The following is a 22,930-nucleotide window of genomic DNA, read 5'->3' as shown; positions in this document are numbered from 1 at the left end:
CCGAGCGCGGCTCCCACCTGCGATGGCCGGGGCCGCCTCCGAGCTCCGCCGCCGCCTCACCGGGCTCCGGCCGCTGCTGCCGCCGCTGCCGGGCCCGCACAGACGCTCCGGCAATGGCGGCTCTCCCAAGCCACGGCCGCCCTGGGGGCGCCAGCGGGGCCGGGCTTGTCCCCGCTCTGCCCAATCAGCGCGCGCCAGAGCCACGAGTGACGGCAGAAGCAGCCAATCGCAGCCAGCGGCGGGCTCTGCACACGGCACGGCCTCGCCTGCCTTGGGCTGAGCTCCGCCATTTCTCGGCACCCTGGGCTGAGGAGCGGCCCCGGCGCTGGGCCCGGCCCGGGCAGGAGGCCAAGGAAGCGCCGCTGCGCTGAAGCGCCGGGAGCTCGGGGTGCCCGGGAGCTGAGGGCGCTGGGAGCTGGGGGTGAGTCCGGGATGGAGCAGGGCATGCCGGAAAGAGGTCAAGCCTCTGTGACTCTCCTTCCTGTCCCGGGCGGGGAGCAGAACACACAAGGAAAGGCTCGGGGGTCTGGATGAGGGTGGGGACAGTTCAATCCTTGGTCACGGGCACAGCACACCTGACTTGGGGAAATTAAATTGAATTTATTATCAAACGTGTCAGAAACAAGAAAACGAGAAGCAAAGTAATTCTTACGGAAATCCATCTTCCCCCCAGCTGTCCCTCCTTCCCGGGCTTAACTTTCTGCCCCTGTCCGTCCCCCTCCCCGCCCCGAGGCACAGGGATGGGGGTCACAGTCAGGTCATGTCACTGCCTCCCCCTGAGGGCCAGGAATCCTTGTCCTGCTGCAGCCTGGGGTCCCTCCCAGGGGACAGAGTCCCTCAGGAGCAGGCTGCTCCAGCGGGGATCGCCAGGGGGATCCCCGACTCCGGCCAGGAGCCACTTCCATGGCTCTGCAGGGGCTTCCCCCGGGCTCGGGGCCTTTCTCAGGCACCCCCTGCTCCGGCCCGGCCTCATTGCCCCCCTCACCCCCCCATGCAGCGAGTGCCCGGGCAGGGAGATGCACGATTTTCACGGGGTTGAATCTTGGAGTTTCTGAGCTTTATTGGGCTGAATGTTGGTGCTTTGTTTTTTTTATGGGAGCTGAATCTTACTATTTTGGGGGGATATCAGATTTTTGGTGTTTGGGAAGTTTTTGATCTGTCTTTGTTAGCATTCAGGAAAACACCTAATTGTAGATTGATTGTATGCAGGTGCTTTACTGAAGCGTATTGGAACTGGGGGTATCAGCAACCCAAATCTAGCTCCATCGCCTTTGTCCAAAGTGCACATATTTCTACAATTTCAGCTGTAGCAGTAATCACTGTAACAACCTTATCAATATTGTTTCATTAATATTGCTTCATTAACTTTATCAATATTGCTTCATGAGAGTTAGCTCATCCTTGGATGAACATGTCCGAATCTTATCTCTGGGTGGGTATCTTGGAGACCCCAAGTACCAGTTCCCGTTACTGTAAACATTCCAGCTTGCTAGACCATCCCTAATACCAAGCATTGTTGTGGCCTGCCTCTACATGATTTTAAGAAACATTTTCAGAAACATTTAACCCCATAGTAACATATTTCCCCCCTTTGAAAATATTTCACTTTACTATAGTAAGTGTAATGCTTTCACTATATGCAGTCCTTTTTCTGTGTTTATACTTGATGTTCATCTTCGAATCCACAGTTGTCATAAGCGTTGTTACACTCTGGAGGACTTGGAGATGACAAATGTGGATGTGGATCTCTGTCCCGCGTCAGCGCCTTTATTATCTTCTGGTTCCAGGATACTCTTTTCTTTATCTCTCCTTTCAGAACTGCACAGATTAACCAGATTGCTAAGAACACAATTAATAGGATTATCAGACTCTCAAAGAATAAATTTGATCCATGAGCTCACGTTCCATCCTAACCCTTCAAAAATTTTCTCTAACCAACTTGTCAGATCTTCCTGCTCTTTCTGTGTTTCATGTTCTATGGGTTTTAATTGATTAATGTTGTGTTCTACATCTGCAGTTCCATTTGGGATGTGGATGCAGTAGTGAACAATTTGTCCTTTTAGGTACCCGCACCTAACCCGTACCTTTTAGGTACTCCGTGTTCTTTCAACAATAACATATCTAAAGCCAATCTGTTTTGCAGGGTCATTTTAGTTGTGGCTTGTAATTGTACATTTAGCTCTCTAAATCCCTCTTTGGTAACTCTTGCCAATCTTTCTACCTGACCTGTAAGTTTGTACAACATCTTTCTATTGTTATAATTTGCTATTGTACCAAACAAGGATTCCAGAGCCCACTCAAATTTTACACTACTGGAGGGTTCCTGCCATCTTTCTTCATCTTCAGTTTTGTTTTCCTGAACTTCTCGTCTCATCCTTATTTGCAGAAGTTCATGCTCTGCCTTGAATGGGGACCTTTTCCAAATTGGGCATAAGGTGCGGAGGCCTAAAGTAATCTCTTCTACTTTTTCACCTACAGGCAAATGTGTTGTCCAGCTGCCATCGCTTGCTGCCCGTACAAATTGACCTCGACTCTGAATTGTACTTGTGCTACATATTACCTTTTGGATCACTTGTCCTATCTTGTCATTTATTTCACCTTGTTTATGTTTGATTCCTCTGCAGACACATCCAATTTGCAGAGCTACCACTAGCAGTGGCATTTGTTTTATTTCTCCATCATCAGAAGTACAGTCCTAAGTTTTGTTCCATACTCACCAATTCACTTTGTCTGCCTCCATTCTACTGCTGGTTGCAGTGTTCCATACCCCTGGATCTGTTTCATTTTCAGAGCCTTCCCACTTAATGCACCAAGGGCTATCTGCCATAGATTGGAATTTCTGAAGCACACTCATTGACCATGCACTGTCCCAAGCATCAGCCCGATCTTTTCCTTCCTGTCCTTCACACTTCCACTTTGATACTGGAATCTTTTCTTTAATGACCTTTGCTATCTTTTCATAACACCATCCATAATTCCCTAATCCCCCATACCAGCCTAGTTTTGGTTCATACTTTCCTCCATTTTCATGACAATCCCATATAGATGAATACTTTGGCTTCACAGCATTTTCAAACACTGTCTTATTTTGGTACTCATAATCTATTTGCAATACACAGCTCACATTTTCATTTTTATTCTTTTGTATTTCAGGTAATTTTGATGTTATAATTCCCCAATTTATTGGGTCTCCTGCTGCCTTTGGTATTGGCAGACAGGCAGTTATTTTGCTGGTGTTTTGCATGTTGGCAAAATCTTGAATTAATCCAATCATCCCGTTTTCTGCCTGAATAGTATTAGAGACTTTTATCACTTGTGTTTCTGGCTGCACCCCCACATCCCTCTTCATTCTAAAATGAAGAGTTGTCAGCTGATCCTTTTGCATTTCACATCCCAAGGTAACATTGATTCCAACTGATGGCACTGAAGGACATGCAATAATCACCATTACAGTCACTAGCAACCGAGATATTTGAAACAATCAAACCCACTTTATCTGCAGCTTTGTTGGCCCTACAGTTTGTGCAGTCCACAGTGCAGGGGAAACCTTCTTCACTCTGGTGTAATGTATGCAGGGATCCAGTCCAGCTCCTTTGACTGCTGTCAAGGTAGTTAACAGTACCTGACAGGGTCCATTCCACCTTTCTTTTAATGGTTCTTCGTTCCAGCTTTTAATGTGCACTTCATCTCCCGGGGGGATGTCATGAACTGGATTCTCAAGAGTCAGCGGCCTGTTCCACACAAGGGTGCTCCAAAGTCGAGCTCGAGCTTTTCCAAGAGACAGAACATAATTATACACCTCTTGCTTCCCTGTAACATGTACATTTGGATTAGGTTCAGGGGATTCATATGGTTTCCCATACAATATCTCATAAGGACTGACTGACATCCCGCTTCTAGGCTTTATCCAAATCCTCAGCAATGCTATTGGTAAAGCTTGTGGCTACTGCAATTTAGCCTCTTGGCATATTTTGCTGATTTGCCTCTTCAGTGTCTGATTCATCCTCTCTACCTGTCCACTGGATTGGGGTCTCCATGGTGTGTGGTGATCCCAAGCTATTCCCAGTAACCTACTCACCTCCCTCACTACTGTGGCTGTGAAATGTGGGCCCCTATCTGATGATATTCCTAGAGGCACCCCAAATCTTGGAATGATTTCTTGCTGTAACCACTTGACTGTCTCCTTTGCTTGATTTGTGTGACAGTGAAGAGCTTCTGGCCATCCTGAAAATGTGTCAACCCCTACCAGTAGATATTTGTATCCTCGAGTTCTTGGTAATTCTACAAAATCTACTTGCCAATAATCTCCTGATTCTACTCCTTCCCGAATTTTCCCGAATTGTGCCTGTTGTCTAGCCACTGGATTGTTCTTTAAGCAAATTTCACATTTTGACATTACTGATTTTGCCATTGTTAACATCCATACTGAAATTAAATTTTGTTTTAACAATTTCACCAATGTCTCTGCACTCCAATGACATTTGGTATGTTTAATTTGTAGAACTTCTCTCATTATCAAGGGGGGTACCACTATTTGTCCCTGTGTATACATATACATACCACCCTTCTGAATTCTTCTGTGCATTCAGTGAGCGTCCCAATTTCTCATCCTCTATTGAATATTTTGGTTCTGGGGGTAAATTGAATTGAGATACATTAGTTTTTAGTGGTATCAATGCCATTGCAGTTTGCACTTCTCGAGCAGCTTGTCGGGCTGTCCTGTCTGCTTTCTGATTTCCCTCATGAATTTTGGAGTTTCCTGATTGGTGAGCTTTACAGTGCATGATTGCTACTTGCTCCGGCTTTTGTACTGCTTTTATTAATTGCAGGTCTGCATCTTGATGTTTAATGTGTGTGCCTTGAGAAGACAGCAGTCCTCTTTCTTTCCACAGTGCTCTGTGTACATGCAGTATTCCAAAAGCATATTTTGAATCAGTCCAGATATTTACTTTCTTCCCATCACTCATCTCTAATGCTCTGGTTAAAGCAACCAGTTCTGCTCGTTGGGCAGATGTGTTTGCTGGTAAGGAACAAAGCTGGATTCAAGAGGTTAGCTGTCTTTAATGTGACATCATCCTGCTCAGTCAGGATTACCTGGAATTTCCTCATCCTGCTTGGAGATAGCCAATGGCCCCCCTTTTGTTCTAAAGCAGTGGTCACCATGTGTGGCACATAGACATCTATGTGTCTACCCATCGTGAGTTTCCTGGCTTCTTGGATCAGCATCACGGTGGCTGCAACTGCCCGCAGGCATGAAGGCCATCCGGCACTCACGTTGTCAAGTTGTTTGGAAAAGCAGCCTACCAGCCTTTTCCAGCTTCCCAAATGTTGGGTCGCACTCCCAGTGCTTTGATGCACAGACAGCTGAGAATCCTTGGATAAATCAGGCGGTCCAAACACTGGAGCAGTTGTCAATGCCTCCTTCAGTTTGAGGAAGGCCTCCTTCTGTGCTCTGCCCCAGGTAAGCGGTTGTGTGTTCTGGGCTTCATACAGGGGTTTTGCAATTAGTCCATGATCCACGGCACCACTCTGTCATCCCAAGGAAAACTCACAGCTCATGCAGGTTCTGGGGTTCTGGAATAGCACAAATAGCTTGAATACGGTTAGTACCCAGCTTACATTGCCCTTGTGAGATTTCACATCCCAGGTAAATCACAGCCTGCTGGGCAATTTGTGCCTTTTCCTTAGACACCTTATATCCTCCCATTCCCAGCTGATTTAAAATTACAATTTTTACCTTTATGCAGGTTGTTTTCTCTTCTGTAGTTGTCAGTATATCATCAACATACTATAACAGCAGGTGTTGCTCTCTTGGTACTTGCCCGTTCTCGGTCCAAATCTCCAGCTCCTTTGCCAGCTGGCTTCCAAATAGAGTTGGACTGTTCTTGTATCCTTGTGGGAGTCGTGTCCAGGTGAGCTGGGTTTTCCTTCCATTTTCTGGATTTTCCCATTCAAAGGCAAACAGTTTCCTACTTTCTTTGTCAAGGGGTATGCAGAAAAAGGCATCTTTTAAATCAATTACAGTAAACCATTTCTATTTCTCTTTCACAGATGTCAATAATGTGTAAGGATTAGCTACCACTGGGTAAATATCTTTAGTTATTCCATTTATTGCTCTCAAATCCTGTACTAGTCTGTACTCACCATTTGGTTTCTTCACTGGAAATATTGGTGTATTCAATTCTGATTCACATTCTTCTAAAATTTGGTACTTCAAAAATTTTTCAATCATCTTTACTATTCCTTGCCGTTCTTCTGGCTTTATGGGATACTGTTTAACCTGTACAGCTTTTGCTCCTTCTTTTCATTCTACATGTACTGGTTGTGCCAACTTAGATTTTCCTGGTATGTCTGTTTCCCATACAGAGGGAATTGCTGCATCCTCTACTTCCTGAGGGATAGTAGGGACGGGTTTTTCTTTTATCATTAAGATTTGTCCTGTCTTTGATTCAAGTTTTTTCAACAGCTCCCCATTTTCAAAAGTTATCACTGCATCAAGTTTTGCTAATAAATCTCATCCTCAAAGTGGATTTGGACACTCAGGCATATCTAAAAATTCATGTGTTAACACTTTGTTTCCAAAGCACAGATTCAGGGGTTGCAGGAATGGTCGATTCTCCTCCTTCCCTGTGGCTCCAACTATTGTTGCTGTTTTGTCTCCAGTTTGCCCTTTTAGATCATTTAGCACAGAATATGTAGCCCCCGTATCCACCAGAAATTTTACTTCTTTATCTCCCAACTGTATAGTTACTAAAGTTTCTTGTACTTGTTTTTGTTCTGATTCTAGTCAGCTGCTGTACTCCCCCAGCACCATTAATTTGGAAGCATCTTGATTCTGACTGAACTGATTGCCCTGGTTAAACCGATTTGGGCATTCATTTTTCCAGTGCCCCTCTTGTCTACAAGAAGCACATTGATTTAACCCTAATCTTGGCAAAACCCATCCCCCTCGTCCTCTGCCAAGTCCGCCCCTCCCCAGTCCACGACCACCTCTGCCGCGTCCTCTGAAACCTGGATTCTCTCTTCCTTGGATCACTGCCAAAAGATTTTGCTGCTGCTTTTGACTAGCTTCCTTTTCCCTGTTATTGTATACTTTCCAAGCCACTTCAAGTAATTGATTCAAATTCCTTGAATCTTCTCCTTCTAACTTCTGCAGTTTTCTCCTAATATCATCCTGCGACGGCCCAAGAAAAATGAACGCAAGCTGAACATCCTCTTGTTCTGTTTCTAGTTGAAGATCTGTATACTTTCTTGCTCCCTCCTTAAGCCTTTCCAAAAATGCAGCGGGGGATTCTTTCTTTTCCTGTCTTGCCTCATACAATTTAGACCAATTCATAGCCTTAGGTACAGCATTCCCAACCCCTGTCTGGAGCCACTCTTGATATCTCTTCAGCCTCCGCATGTCCCCAAAGGCATTGGGATCCCACCCTGGATCCTCGGTTGGAAAGTTCTCATCTAAAGTCGCCGTCACCACCCCAGTTCTGAGATCTTCTCTCGCCTTCTCCTTGGCTGCTCTAAGCACCATCTCTTTCTCAGTAGAGTCCATTAAATTCTCCACTATTACTTGTATATCATCCCAATCTGGATTCTGAGTTTTCATAATCATTTTTACCACCCCTGCCACTTTATCAGGATTTTCTCTGTAAGTTCCAGCTGATTGTTTCCAGATTATCAGGTCTGGGGGTGAAAAAGGAACTTTCACAAACACCGGCCCTTCTACTCCTCCTCCTTGTCTCAAGGGGGCAATCACAGTCCGCCTTTGTCTGCCCAAATCTTTTCCTGTTCTACCCAGAACCGGAGCAAGCTGTGACCGAGTCCGATGGGATACCGGTGTCGCTGATTTATTATCATCACCCCGCTACTGCTATCTTCCTCCCCAGCATTTTTCACTTTTCCTTGTATCATGGTTAGATTTTGATCGTCTCCCGGAGAAGAAGGATCAGGTGAAGGCGGTAGAGGAAGATAAAGAGGGCAAGGTGAAGTGGGATTAGGCGAGATAGGGTTAGGTGAAATAGGATTGGGTGAAGTGGGGGCAGACAAAACAAAATCGGGTTCTTTTGGGTCTGCTTGAAACCACTTGTAAATCAACATCCATCTCTTTCCCCCGACACAAACTTTCTTTTAATGCCAGGTGCTCTAAACAACTTTTTCCTTTTACACAAACCTCACATTTATCACTCACACGTGCCTTGACTGCCATCAATCCACACTCAGCCTGCCATTCTGGCTTGTCTTGCAAATAGCAAAACAAATCAACGTACGGAACTTCATCCCACTTTCCCTCTGGCTTACAGAACAACATCAACTGTAAAATGGTGTTATACTGCAAAGATCCATTTCTCAGCCACTTTTCCCCACTGTCCAGGTCATATCCTGGCCACCATGTATTACAGTAATCAATCAACTTTACGTAAATCTTGCCCAAAGTTTCCCTGTTTCCAATGTGCCAATAAGCACCCCAGAGGAGAAGTACGTGGTACAGGGGCATTGCCACCTCAAATCCCTTTAAGCTTCTCCACGTTACAGTTACAATACACCACACACCACTGCTGCCCAACCTGCAACGCTTTCGCACTTGTCTGACAGACGGCGCCTGGGCAATACCGGGAATTCCTCCAGCCCAACCGTGCAAAGCTTTCGCTGCGTCTTATCGGCAGGCACCAGAGCAGACCGAAAAGCACCTTACCTCTCTCAGAGGGATGTTGTGAGCAGCGGAGACGGTCGCGGCCGGATGGGCTTCTGGAGAATTCGTGGCTCTGTTAAGTCTTTGTTCTTTTGGAAGTTCAGGAATGTAGCCGGACTTAGTCTGAGCAGCAGTCCTTGTCAATTAGTAACATTTTCTGAAACTGGTGATTTCTCCCATTGCTTCCTTATGTACAAGTCCCTGGCCCTGTCTCCAAGCAGATTCACTCATTGCCTCTGTTTATTCTTCCTGGTTCTTCTTTGGTTTTGGGATTGCTGTCAGTGCCCTCATTCTCTGTCCTTTTGTAGCCGTTTGTGGCTCAGGAGGCCTGGCTGCCACCTGCATCCCCTTGCTCAGCTGCTGAATGAGCTGCACTCAGCAAGGTGTGGTGCATGGTAAAAAGATGAGAGTTGCTGTAGCACATGAGAGGAGAAACAGCATTTGTTTAACCCGTGGTCTGCCAGGGAACCACAAAACTGTGTCCTATTCCCATCCTTTCCACGTTTGAACAAGTACATGAGCTGCTTTTTTATTTCCTTTTTTATCTGTTTCTGCACCTTTTCCTTGCTGATCTGTTTGCCAAGAGCAGTTTGATTCATTTAACTTTTCCCAAACCTCTCCTTTTTCTGCTAAAAGGTAATCTGATCCCATCCCATGGTGAAATGTTGTGTTCCTCATCTGAGTGGATTGGTGTGGGGGAAGGTCAGGAGCTGGAGCTGTCTGGTTGGTTATTATTTCAATGACATCCTGTAATCTAATTATGCCATTGAAATGAGAAATGGTTTCTCTGGTACCTGATATGAATTCATCAGGGTTCCCAGGTCTGGTCCATGGTGTTGCAGGATTTGTTCTGGTGGCCGTTCATCTTTTCCCCATTTCTGGGTGCTCCCTCCAGCCAGGGCTGCATCAATTGTCAGCTTTTCTCTCATTAAATCATCACATACTTGGATTCCAAACTGATTTTTCTCAAATTGTGGTAGCAGAAAACCCCAGTGGTCTGATATACCCTATATAACATAGATAGTGGCAGCACAAGTTGGAGTGGAGACAGGGATGATTCCCCTCACTTGTTTTAGTGAAGTTTTCACAACATTCTCCATTTTCTGTTTTCCTTTGCAACCACTTTCTGTTGCAGAGTCAGATATCCTCACAATGGGCTCTGCCTTTAGCTGTGCAAATTCCATCTGTGCAAGCAGGCAGAGCTTGGGCTGAGGGGCAGAGGGAATCAGCCCAATTCCTCCTGCAGGCAGGAAGCCCCATGGCCATTGTGCAGGCTTTGGGCCATCAGTGTTAATTTGCATTTCTAAAGCTCCTCTCCTGGCTGCCTGGAACAAAGCTTCTCTTCCTGGGCAGACATCCCGTGACTCACACGTGGCCCCCCACAGAATCCACTATTTTTTTTTTTTAAACAATATTTTATTAACTGTTTATGTGTTAAAGAACCAACTTTTAAGCTCTTCTAGTTTTCAAAGTGCAGCTTAAGGGTGAACATCGAAAAACTCATACCATCATTTAGTCATCAGTAAGAGTCAAGTACAAATATAAGAGAAAAATGAGAAAGCAATCAAGTGTTTTATTTTTCTTCTCGTAGGACTAAAAACTGATTCTCTCACCACTGGCCCAAACACAACCGACAATATAGAAGTAAAATTATTACAAAAAATTATTCTAACAATGTAAATTTTTCACTGAAACTGTGAAAAGCAAAAACTCTTCAACAGTGTCTTTAAAGACATAAGGCGTTACTTGATTCTGGCCAGAATGTGCAACAGGAATAATTTCATGCACACTTAGGCTGGGTGTGCAGAGAAAATCATTCCATGACACATGAGTTTGACTAGATTTTTCCAAAACTTTATACAGTCAGAACCCATAGAAATCCATTGGTTTAATGTTCATTGGTTTGAAGGTGTGGAGTTGTTAGGATTTGGTTTCCTGTTGCACCCGGATTTCTGTGCCTGTGATGTGAATTAGGTGGGCACTCCTGGATTTCCTGCTCAGCCTTTTCCAGACCAGGTGTCTCCAGCTGTGCCTGGGGCAGTGTCTGGGGGAGATGTTGGTTGATGTTTGCTGCTGGGTGTTGATGTTTTGTTGATGGTCATTATCTTGGTGGGAATCTTTTGGGCTATTCCCAGTCTGTTGAGATGTTAATTTCATCTCTGCTGAGTGGTGGAAAAGAAACATTAAAATTCCTTTCCCCAAGGCAAAGGCAAACCTAGTGTGACCAGAGAAATAAGATTTGAAGCCATTTTAAAGTTGGTCTATTTTGCCAGCAGCTAATCCCAGGCAGGGCAGAGTGTGAGTGGAATTGAGAGGCAGAGTGGAATTGTCCCGGTGCCTTCCCCAGCAGCTGTGGCGAGGGCAGGCACAGAAAGGCCTGAAGCTGCAAGAGTGAGAGCAAGGATTGTCCCGCAGTGGCTGGAGATGGCAAAGGAGGGTGCCCAGGCCGAGGATTTGAGCAGAGGATCTGTGGGCAGGCCCAGGGGCTTCCCCCGCTGGGGAGCCCTGGCTGCTGCTGCATTGCCTTCAGTGCAGGCTCAGGGGTGACCTGTTTAATATTCCCTTCCAATTCAGATTTCTGAGTCAGGAAGAGCCATGGCTGGAGCATCAATCCTTTTATTTTTTTCATTTTGTTAAGTTTTGTTCTCTCTCTTATGTCCACTCTATAAAATTGAGGCTATCTGGGGGCTAAAGAAGTCACACAATGCTCAGGCTTGAAGAGAGAATCCTCAATCCGGCTCCTGCAGTCCCTTAATTATCCTAAGAATTTTACCAGCTCCATTTTAGTCCTGGGTATCATTATTTCTGTGATTCCCTGAACCCTCTCTGAATCAATACACCACAATCCCTCAGTCAAAAAATGTCCCAAATATTTAACCATTTTCTCTACCATTTGCTCTTCCTTTTTTTCCAGGTACTCAAAGCTGCTTTTTAGCCTGAAAATGAAGCCATTTCACAGAGGCTTCCTCTACCTCCTCTCCTTGTTTTTCTGGCTGGATCAAGTCATCCACATCCTGCATTAAGCCAGTTCCTGGGGGTGAGGTCAATTCCTTTGATATTTCCTGCAAGGCTTGCCCCAATCAGGCCGGTGCTTCCGTGCATCCCTGCAGAAGGACCGTCCATGTCTTGAGCATTTTCCCTTCTAGCTCTTGTTGCCAGCCCAAGGCAGAATTGTGTTTGCATCCTCTGGAAGTGGGCAGATCCCCAGAAAGCATCTTTTGCATCAAGTTCTGAATGGCAGCAGGGTGAGGAGGGCACCTGGTTGAGGATGGTGTAAGGATCTGAGCCTGTGGCGTGCCTCGGTTTCATCATCTCATTTCTTCTTCTTGGGTCCTGCAGCATTCTGTGGATTCCATTGGATTTCTTGTTTGGCAGGATAGGAGCATTCTAGGGAGCCATCCCTGGCTCCCAAAGCCGTGCCTTGAGCAGGACTCACAGACAGGCTGTGAGCCCTTCCTTCCCTCCCTTGGAACAGGGGATTGCTTTTCGACACCTCTTGTCCTGGTTGCTTCAGGGAAATTTGGAGAGGCTCCATATCTAATTTTGCCAATTTCCCTGGGTCTGCCCAAACTTCTGGGTTCACTTCACAGCCTAGGCTCTGCCAGATACTTGATCTCAATCCTCCCAGGTCTAATCCCCATTTCTGAGCTGTTCCTTCCTCGTGCTCGCTGTGCTGAGGCTCCCCTCCCCAGCCCGTATCCCAGAGCCGGTCCCTGTCCTGCCGCAGTGTCCAAAGGCGGCCCCCCCGGCGGGCGGGGCCGGCAGCTCCACGGGGCCGGGCAGCGGCCGGGGCGCCCCGCAGCCTCCTGGGGGCCGGGGGCCACTGCCGGCCCTGCCCGGGGGGTGCTGGGCTCAGGCAGCGCCCGGCGCTGAGCCCCGGCTGCCCCACAGCCCCGGCCCGGCCCCACAGCTCCCCACAGGCCCCCAGCCCGTGCTCCCGGTGCCGCAGCTCTGCGCCCGCTCCTGCCGCTCCCAGCTCAGAGAAACCCCCTGAAATCCTGACCTCCTTCTTTTCCTGTCCTAAAAACTGGGATACAAAGGATCTGAGTCAGCTGGCAAATTCTGAGGATAAGAGCATTCTGAAACTCATCCCAGAAGTCGGTATTTTTCTCTTCCTCTTCTTTTCCATCATCCTTTTTCTTACCCCATGGATTCCTCCTGCTGCTTCTGGCCTTAAGCACATTCCTGCACACTCCCCTTCAGCCAATCCCTTCCCAGCACACCAACACCATTCATCCCCTGTTGTCTAAATCCCTTCTGGACTTCCCTTATTGCCCCACTGGGTGTCCATGTCCTTAATTCCCTCTGGGAGAATGTGCAAACGACCTCCACATGCTCCCAAGGGACCCTTGAGAGATATTTTGGGATCCTCATCCCTTTGCTGGGACCCCATTGTGGCTTTCCCTTTTGTCCCCTCCCTGGGTGCCCTGCCATGTTTACTCCCTGAAGATGCCACTGTAGTCACTGCTGAGATTTTCAGTGCTCTCTCCCTGCCGACTCTTGAGAGCCCCCCTGATCCGTCCCTCGTCTGTCTCCTGCTCACTCTCGGGTACCCAATCAATCCCCGGTGCCGCCGCCAGCCGAGGGAGCCGATCCCCCAAACTGGGTGAGGCACCTTCAGCTGCACTCACTGCCCGCCGGCCCGGACGGTGGAAGGAATTGCGGAGGAGCCCCAAGGTGTGAGGAAAAATTTACATCCCCAGAGGTTTCTGTCCACAAGGAAGACAGAGGAGTCCTGTAAAAGTAATTTCATTCATAAAAAAGGATTGAGGCTATGGGACATTTCCCATGGTTTCTCTCCAATTGTTGGAGGACACAGCCTCCTTTTCGTTCAAAGATTTCCGGCCGCATCTCCCTCTCCCCATTGGCTGAATTCCTGGAGACTTCCTATTGCACCTACAACGTATCCCCTTAATTTGCACCCTTTTAGCTGTAATTTTTTATAGCTAACAATATTGATGGCTATGTTAAATCTTTGTTGTTCTTCTGGAAGCTGATGAATTTAGCAGGACCTTGGCTGAGCAGCAGTCTGTGTCATCAATTAATAACATTTTGTGCAGCTGATGGCTCCTCCTGTCACTTCCTTATGTCCACGTCCCTGGCCCTATGTCCAATGAGGTTGACGGGATCAGTTTGTGAAGAGCCTTTGTTGTTCTTCCTTTGCTGGGGTTCCCCCGTTTTGGGGCCATCCCCCCTGGAGCAGGGTGTCCCCCCTTGGTGCAGGCGCAGGGCTCAGGCAGGGCTGAGCCAATCAGAGCGCGCGGCGCTGATGACTCATCAGTGTCCAGGCAGAGCCGCAGCTGCCAGCGTTGCCCAGCTGGAGCCCAGCTGCGCCCCTCCCCCCCGGGCCTTGGCGCCCCCCTTTGAGGGGAATTTGAGGAGGTGGGAGGGGGGAGCGCCAAGGCCGGGCCCCCCCGCGCTGTGGTGGCGGGAGCGGCTGCAGTGGGGAGCGAGTGCGGGCGGAAGCGGCCGAGAGCCCAGCGCTGCCCCAGGCCGAGCTGGCCCAGCTCCATCCGTGCCCCTGCGGTGGGATGCTGTGGGACTGGGGGGGAAGAGGGAGGCGGCAGTGGGTGCTGGGTCTGGGGGCAGGAGGAGAAGGGAAGGAGAAGCAGGGTTGAAGACGAAAATGGTGAAAGGATGCACATGGGAGGAGAAGGTTGGATTGTGCAGGAGAAGGAGAAATAGTAGGAGGAACAGGAGTGTGAGGAACGGTAGGGCCACAGGAGGAGGAGGAGGAGCAGGAAGAGGAAGTAGCACAAGGTTCCACCTCTCCCTGTATCTGGAGTCCCCCCAGCCCCCCCCATATGCAGCAAGTTACTGGGGATGGGGATGCATGATTTTCACAGGGCTGAATCTTGGTGTTTCTGAGCTTTATTGGGCTAAATGTTGCTGCTTTGGTTTTTTATGTTGGCTGGATCTTTCTATTTTGGAGGAGATTTTGACTGAATCTTGGTGTTTTGGAGGTTCTTACAGACACTAGATTCTGGGTGACTTTCTGAAATGATCTGGGGTAAGGAGGAACCCCCAGCCTAAGGTGCTCACTTGTTTTTTTCCCCACAAGCACGTTTTTTTATTCCCTAGACGTGTCAGCATGGAGGCAGAGAAAAAGCCCTGGAGCTCCTGCATGAGAAGGGGCTGCAAACCCAGGACAGGGGGCTGTGAGGAGGAAAGATACCCCCAGTGCCAAGAACTTGGCCAGAGGTCCAGCCAGAGCTTGGAGCTGGGGGTGAAGCCTCATGGTACGGAGAAGTCCCACAAGTGCTTGGAATGTGAGAAGGGTTTCAGGTACAGCTCTGAGCTGATCCGGCACCAGGTGACCCACACTGGGGAAAAGCCCTACGAGTGTGGGGAATGTGGGAAGAGCTTCAGAGACATCTCCGGCCTCATGCATCACCAAGTGACCCACACTGGGGAAAAGCCCTACCAGTGTGGGGAATGTGAGAAGAGCTTCAGCCACAGGTCCAGCCTGAGGAATCACCAGATGATCCACACTGGGGAACGGCCCTATGTGTGTGGGGAATGTGGGAAGAGCTTTGGGTGGAGCTCTAACCTGCGGAAACACCAGCGCATCCACACTGGGGAGAGGCCCTACGAGTGTCCCCAGTGTGGGAAGAGGTTTCAGCACAGCTCCGCTGTCCTCCTACATGAGCGGATTCACACAGACGAGAGGCCCTTCCGCTGCCCCGACTGCGGGAAGGGCTTCAACCGCAACGGCAACCTCACTCTCCACCGGCGCATCCACACTGGGGAGAGGCCCTACGAGTGTCCCCAGTGTGGGAAGAGCTTCTCCGGGAGCTCTGACTTGACCAAACACCAACGGAGGCACCAGTAAGGGAAGCCCTGCGAGTGCCCCGAGTGCAGGAAGAGCTTCGTGCGCTGCTCCAGCTCCATCCCCCATGGGAGGATCGGCGTTGGATGATCCCCAGTGACCCCCGTTGGGCAGAGCCCTGGTGATCCGTGGTCCTGGTGATCCGTGTTGGGAAGACACCTGGCTGGGAGGCTCCACATCTTCCTGGCTCCCCGTGGGCACCTGGATGAACACCGGAGCAGGAACATCCATTGGGACACAGACCAACAATGGCAATTCCTTGAGGAGATTTGATTTGTTTACTTTCAATCCTAGAGAACCTTTTGTCGCTGCCACAGGAGCTCTGTGGGCAGAGAAAAGGGGGTGACACCAGGCTTGGGGGGCCCGAGGGGAGCACACACGCTCTGGGGGAGGGAGGACACGACCCCTGTGACCTTCCTGCACAGGCAGAAGCTGAACCCCAGTGCCAGGAAGACAAAGCCCAACATGGAGACTCCAATCCCTCTCAGCCTCTTGCTGTGGGCAGCGTATGACATCATCCCTGGGGGGTCTGCAGAGGTCAGGACCCCCAGAACCTCTCACAGACACCCCAAGCCCCTCCAAGCACCCTCCCAGTCTCTCTCAGCCCATCCAGGACCCTCTGAAACCTCCTTTGGAGTCACTAATTTTAAACAATTAGATATTTTAGAAAAATTAGAGATCTTGGCTAGAGATAGGCCTTGCTGGAACTAGTTAGTTAATGATGAAGTGAGGAGCAGGATTTGAGATAATGAATCTCGGACTTAGGTAAAAAATTCCTATTCGTTATATGTTTGTTCAGCTGTGCTTATAATGAGAAAAGAGAAACTGATAAAGGGGTTCAGAAAGATCACAGACCTTACATCTGGAAACCTATTTAAAAGTCACAAGGAAAGAAATTGGAATTGTACCAAATGTCATTTGTAATGTCAACCATTGTAAAGGCAGAAAGGTGAGAGTGAGGAAGAGCGGTTTTCCTTCATCTCTTGATGACCCCTTCTCACCAAAACGACCCCCTCCTCAAATTAGGGAGCCAACCACGCAGGTGTAATGACTTTTTAAACTCAGTACCGTGCATTTTAATCCAAAGTGGGGAATGGGAAGTGTTAGCATTATGCATATGTATTAGTATTAATATGTGATAGTATTTTGGAAATTCAGGACTTTTGTAAATAAATAGACACTGGAATCTTTTGTCAACTTGCAGTGCATATTAAGGGGATGACTCCCGGACTCGCCCAGTGCTGTGATTAAACATCCACTTTGTAACTTTAAACTGTTGGAGAGATTTTTGTCCGTTAACAGATTGATATTGATACTGGATCAATATTGCTATTTTGGTAAATCACTGCCAGTCTCTTCCCAGCCTCCCCAGGACCCACCAGAGCCCCTCCTGTTCCTCTCAGGATCCCACAGCCCCCTCCCAATTTCCCCCCACTGCCCCAGGACCCCCAAACCCTCTCCCAGTCCCTTCCCAGCCCCACCAGGACTCATCAAGACTCCTCCCAGTCTCTTCCCAGTAGAACCAACCTCATCCCAATCCCTGCTTTCCAATCCCAAATCTCTTTCCAGCTCTACCAGGCTCACTCAAATCCCTCCCAGTGACACCCAGCACCCCCAAACTCCCTCCCAGGGTCCACCAGGACCCCCAGAACCTCATCCCACCCTCCCCAACATCCTTTAACTCCTTCCCAGCCATCCTAAGCACCTCAATCCCTTCCCCAGTTTAAACCAGGCCATCTCAAACTCCCTCCCAGTTCCTCCCAGCACACCCCAATCCCCCTCCCAGTCCCCCCAGTGCCTCCCCCGCTGTCCCCGGCGCTGTGGGGGCCGGGCCGTGCCCCAGTGCCGGCTCAGGGGGTGCTCCAGGCTGACGTGCTCCACCTGGCAGCTGGAGCTGAGCCCGCATTGCCGGGGGCGGTTTCCAGCAGCACCAGGAGCTGCTGGCTCCAGTCCCCGCTGGGGAGCACGGCAGTGGCCAGCACGTGGCCCGAGAGCCGCTGCTGGCCCTGGGAGCAGCTCAGCTGGATGTGGGCAGGGGAGAAATCCATCAGGGAGCAGAGCAGGCGGCCGGGGCCGGGCTGGGAGCTCGAGGGCACCAGCGAGATGGACACGCTGGGGGGGACACTGGGAGAGAGTGGAGAGGAGTGATGTGGCATTGAGAGGGACTGGGAGGGACTGGGAGGGACTGGGGTGGCACTGAAAGAGATGAGAGTGGATACTGGGTCACTGGAAGAGAGTGTGGAGGTCTGGGAGTGAAGCGGGAATGAACTCGGAATAGACTGGGAATGGGCTAAAAAAAAGTGGGAGTGACTCTGGGGCCTCTGGGCGGAACTGTGGTGGCACTGGGAGGGACTGGGAATGAAGTGCGCGGCACTGGGAGGCCGAGTCCAGCGCGGGGCTCTCGGCTCTGTGGATCTGCCCGGCAACTGATGAGTCATCAGAGAGACGCGCTCTGATTGGCTGAGGGGCGGAAGATCCACGGAGGGGCGAGATGGACAGGCGGGGTCACTGGGAAAGGCTGGGATGGACTGGGAGAGGCTGGGATGGACTGGGAGAGCCACGGGAGCCATTGGGAGGGACAAGGGGCCCCGGGGAAGGGCAGAAGGAAGGCTGAGGGCTCTGGGCTGATTCCCAGGGTGGTTTGGAGGGACACGGCCGGGCCCCTCTCTGTGCCCCGCGAGCAGCGGCCCGGACAGAAAAGTTCAGGAGCGGGAGGAGGTGTTTCTCAAGATTGATTTCAATCCTCATTCTCCTGGTCTGATTTGCTCAGTCCTAAGTTCAGTTCATTTCCCCATGTCGGGCTGTTGTGCCCCTGATGGTGATCCCTGAGTGACCTCTCCCTGCCCTTGTCCCGACCCACAAGGACCTGGATTTGTTTCAGTTCAGTGGAATTCATGGTGATTTGGGGGGAGCTGGAGCAAAGCAGCTGGAAAGCACAGTGGGCTTGACAGGGACTGAACCAGGGCAGGAGCTGGGGCTGCCTCGAGTGAGCTCTCACAGTGTGAACCTTCATGGGGTCTTTCTAAGGGAATTTTGTTGAAGTTTGACATTCATTATTACAAAGCAGAGTCACAAGTGAAGCTCTGCTTTCAGCTTGAAATGAGGGGATGGAACGTGGGCACTGAGACTTCCATAACCTCAAGTTGTTCCTTGATACTGGACACTTTAGCTTTGGCAATCTGAAGCCCTTCAGCAGCAATGTCTCTGCCACCCCCTGGTTTCTGGCTCAGACCCAGCTCGCAGCTTGGACAAGGTCTGGGCTTTGTCCTCTTGAGCTTCGGGAGCCTCCCGGGAAGCACCAGCCCTCCCCAGCCCACCCTTGGTAGGACTTTTTCTTTTCTCTCTCCTGACGATTTTATCCCCAAAACTGCCATGGGAACGTTGTATCCAAGCACATCCTCCAGCGCTGCACTTTCCTCCTGTGAATTCCCTGTGCAGGGAATGTGTCTGTGCTTTTCCCTGCTCTGTTCACTGACAAACAAACCTGAGCCCGTGGGACTGTCCGAGCTCCTTCATGCAATGAAATCAGGTTGTGTTTCTCATGGCATGTTCTGGAGGAGCTTTTCTTGGTGTGTCTTGTGCTGCTGGAAATGACACAAGAGCCAGGAGGGAACAGAAGCTGCTGCTGCCCGTTGGCTCAGGGCCAGGGAACCAAGTTGTGCTCCCGTGCAGTTGGGCCCTGCTGGAAGCAGAGCCGCGTTTCCCTTGAGCAGCTCAAGCTTGTGACAGCTCCAAACAGGAAACCTCAGCAGAAAACTCTTCCTCCAAACTCAGCTGCTTTCCCTCCTGCAGCTGTTTGGGAAAGAGCCTCAAAGCACAGACTCTGCTGGGAGCCATTGGTGCATTTCCTCCCTCCCGGCAGCAGCAGCTCCTGAGCCCTTCACGGGCTCCTGTCCCTTCGCAAACCCTTCAGCTCCCTTGGAACTCTCAGCAGTCACTAACATATGCATTTCTTTCATATTCAAGCTGCATTTAAACTTCTTTTTTTCTCTCCTCTCTATCTGTTTAATCTCCTCTTTATCTCCTTTAATCCCATCAGCACCAGTAGGATGGGGATGGAGTCTTGTGGTGGGTGTGGGATGAACTGAGGATCCAGCAGAGAAGGGCAAGGCAGAGGGGAGAGGACTCAGCCAACCCTTCTCCTGCTCTCTCCTCCCCCAGGCTCCAGCTAAAGCAAGTCAGACTGGAAAGGATCCCACAAATGCTGTGTTCTCCTCCCTCTGAGCTTGGGTGGGGATCCTCAGCTTCAGCCTGGTGCAGTGCCTTAGATTCGCTAATTTGAGTTTTTTGGCTAATGCACTAAATAATGTGGTGGGTTTAGCGCTGGCTGAAATCTCCAGGGCACTTACTCATTTCTCACTGTGAGATATAGATTAGGAGAAGGGCAAAACAGGCTTAAAACTTAGAAGGAATAAAAAAAACTTTATTAACAGGACTACAAGAATAAGAAACTAGAACAAAACTTTCAGAACACCTTTCCTCCCTCTGACTAACTTTTTTTTTGTTTTAACTGACAATGTAGAAATAAAACTTGTGATTTTAAACCAGTATTAATTATACAATTGTTTTTATTATAATTTGTTATGTCATGGAGACTTTCTTACAAGGAACAGGTTTTTTGTGTTTTTTTATTTTTACAAATTGCAGCTGTCTGGGAAGAAATTTTGCTATCGTGACATTTTTCTCATTTTTACAGCCCTCCTAGAGGTGTGTCTATGGGTTATGAATTCATGGGGTGTTATTTTAAGGATGAGTTGTTTGAAGGCAAAGGTTTTCTTCATCTGTTTTTGCGATCATCTTTGGAAACAGAAGTTTTCTTACTTCTCTCCCTGGGAGGCAAAGGGCATTTTATTGTTTTTATTTATTTTCTGTTCAAGCTTTTTATGGGATTACAGTTATTTTAACATTTGTTTCGTTTCATTAATGGATGCTTTTGTTTAGATTTACAGTTTTAATACTCTATTTTATACATTTTCATGAATTAAATGAGATATTTTAGTATATCAACGATTATCTCTATGGCCTTACTAAATGACTATTTTAGTTTCAATTGCCATTTTTTCATTTCTTTTCTATCTAAGGTTTAACTCTTTTTTTTACTGACTTTGATGTTTTTATGTTGTTTTTTGGTGTGTTGTTACTCTGTCCTTTTCTGTCCCTGGAGAGATGAACCAGGTTTGTAGGTCTCATGTCTGTACTGAAAGGGTTAATAACTTGCCCAGGCTCATAATCTTCCTAGTGTTCCAAATAAATAGGTACTGTGAGGGATACATATCACAGGTGAGCACCCACTGCACAATCTGCTTTGGATTAAATCCCATCTCCATCTTCATCAGCTCACAGTCACTGTGACACTATTCCTGCATGGAAGAAACAGGCTGGGATGGCCCTTTCTGCTTTTGGTCCTTTTATTGGCAAATGAAATATTCTATTTGAAAACATTGAAAGCCTGGAGTTTCTTTGTATTTTCACCTGAAAATGCTGCCAGCCGAGGTTCCCAAGTGTCTGGTACGTGTTTGTGTGCACAGAGCAAAGGTGTCAGCCTGTGTCCGTGGCCCGGGTGTCTGTCAATGTCCATTGAAGCAGACGGCTGGAAGGGGGCTCTGCCCGCCCTGCGCTGCTCCGGGGCTGGGGCTGGGCTGGCAGAGGCTGCAGAGCGCTCTGAGAGGCACAGCCTCAGCCCCGGCCGGCATCTTGTGCACGGTGGCACAGCCTCAGCCCCGGCCGGCATCTTGTGCACGGTGGCACAGCCTCAGCCCCGGCCGCCATCTTGTGCACGGTGGCACAGCCTCAGCCCCGGCCGCCATCTTGTGCACGGTGGCACAGCCTCAGCCCCGGCCGCCATCTTGTGCACGGTGGCAGCTCTGAGGGCTGTGCGAGGGACGCTCTTCCCCAGCGCTGTTTCGCGTCCTTTCCTTTCCCAGGATGGCATTTGGAAATGTTTCTTTGGCCTTGTCAGTACACAACTCACTGTCTTACTCACTTTATGCTTAGAAGGTTCTAAGAAGAAAATGAAAAGCATTGTGTGATTATGATGCACAAATAGTAGTCAAGAAAACAGTACTGCATAGTGTAGGGCCTACAGAGCAGGGATTTGTTTATTCAATACCAGGAGTGAGGGGGAAAGCTCCACCACAAACTCCCTTGTCCATTCTTTGCACAGGACAAGCTTTTAAACTTCTTTAAGTTAATGGGCACATTTTACTTTCCTAAGCTTCATATTTTCTAATTCCATGATTATGGAAGCCCTTGTAGCAGGGCTCTGCATGAGGTAGTTGTCAGCCTTCTGCTGGTCATTTTGGATGAAGGCTCAGAAGCTAACTGAATTCAAAAGCCCTATTTGTTACACTTCAACACCTTCCTTTTCTGGGAATTCAGCACAAACATATAGTCAATAAGTTCTGCAAGTGCTCTTGCTGCATGAGGCCCACATTGTGTCTTTCAAAATTCAGCAATTCATGAAGAAAACACAAATTGCCTACTGAGACCCTTCTGCTCCCTTCCAAATCACTACTCAAGAACAAGCCTCAGGCACATGCCCATAGTCCCTCTCTGCCAGCAGCTCCGAGCTGCATTGCACAGTGCTTGCTGTGCCCCAGAGAGCACCAAGCAGGCTGGCCTGGTGCCCCTGAATATTTCTGCAAAACCCTCTGCATTTCACACCTTTGCTGTGGCTCAGTGCAGAGCTCCAGGATTGCAGGCGCTTGGTCCCAGAGCTGTGTGAGGCACTGGCTGGTGCAGATGTGCCCTGACTTGCTGTCAGTGCCTCACGCTGGCCTCGGTTCCCCTGGCAGAAATGCCGTGCCTGAAGGACACTGCCCTGTGCTGGAGCCTGCGGAGCAGCCCGGCTCCCTCCCCCTGTGCCCAGAGTGCTGCACACACTGCTGACCATTGCCAGCAGTTCCAGGGCAGGCGGCAGAAGAGCAGGAATGGTCAGGCAGGGCAGCAGCCCTGGGCTGCTCTTTGCCTTTCTCTCCTCCTGTGCAGACTCCAGACAGCCCATGGCACCAGTGTGTGCTGTGCCCAGCACGGCGCCGCTTCCCCTCAGGAGCAGCCAGCTGCCAGCTTGGCTCTGAGAGCGCAGGATTTGCCTGGTGCCAGCAAGAGGCAGCCAGGGCCAGGCTGCTGCCTCTTGCAGCTCCAAGGGCCTCCTTCCAGCCTGCCTCTGCCGAGGCTCAGGCTTCTCCGGGCTCTGCCAGGGCTCTGCTGGGGCTCCAGCCTGGCCAAGGCCGGGCCCGCTCTCACCTCACAGTCGCTGACAGCTCTGCACCACAGGAGACCTTGCACAGCACCCTCACTGCTCTTTCTGCTTTCTCTCTTCAGCCAGACTCTCCTCCAGCCAAAGAGATTGCACTTAGGGATACAAATCCAAGTGGCAGGAACCCAAATACTCTCGAGTCACATCTGCACAGCCTGCA

The 22,930-nt window shown here is 49.4% G+C and overlaps 1 protein-coding gene across 1 annotated transcript; it reads left to right on the top strand.

The window, feature by feature from the left end:
* Positions 1–276: 276 nt before the first annotated feature.
* Positions 277–16,785, top strand: LOC102103470 (uncharacterized). The gene is made up of 2 exons (XM_088068953.1): positions 277–421; positions 14,765–16,785. The coding sequence occupies exon 2, from the start codon at positions 14,775–14,777 to the stop codon at positions 15,513–15,515; it is 741 nt and encodes a 246-aa protein (XP_087925079.1). The 5' UTR covers positions 277–421; positions 14,765–14,774; the 3' UTR covers positions 15,516–16,785.
* The last annotated feature ends 6,145 nt before the right edge of the window (positions 16,786–22,930 follow it).

The sequence above is a fragment of the Pseudopodoces humilis genome, chromosome 33, assembly GCF_049639895.1.
Source record: "Pseudopodoces humilis isolate 2021_Gansu_Grassland_sample_001 chromosome 33, ASM4963989v1, whole genome shotgun sequence".
NCBI lineage: Eukaryota > Metazoa > Chordata > Aves > Passeriformes > Paridae > Pseudopodoces > Pseudopodoces humilis.
This window is presented reverse-complemented; position numbering and strand designations above follow the sequence as displayed.

Excerpts from the sequence above, each read along its gene's own strand:
- LOC102103470 (XM_088068953.1), top strand. The coding sequence starts at position 14,775 with ATGGAGGCAGAGAAAAAGCCCTGGAGCTCCTGCATGAGAAGGGGCTGC.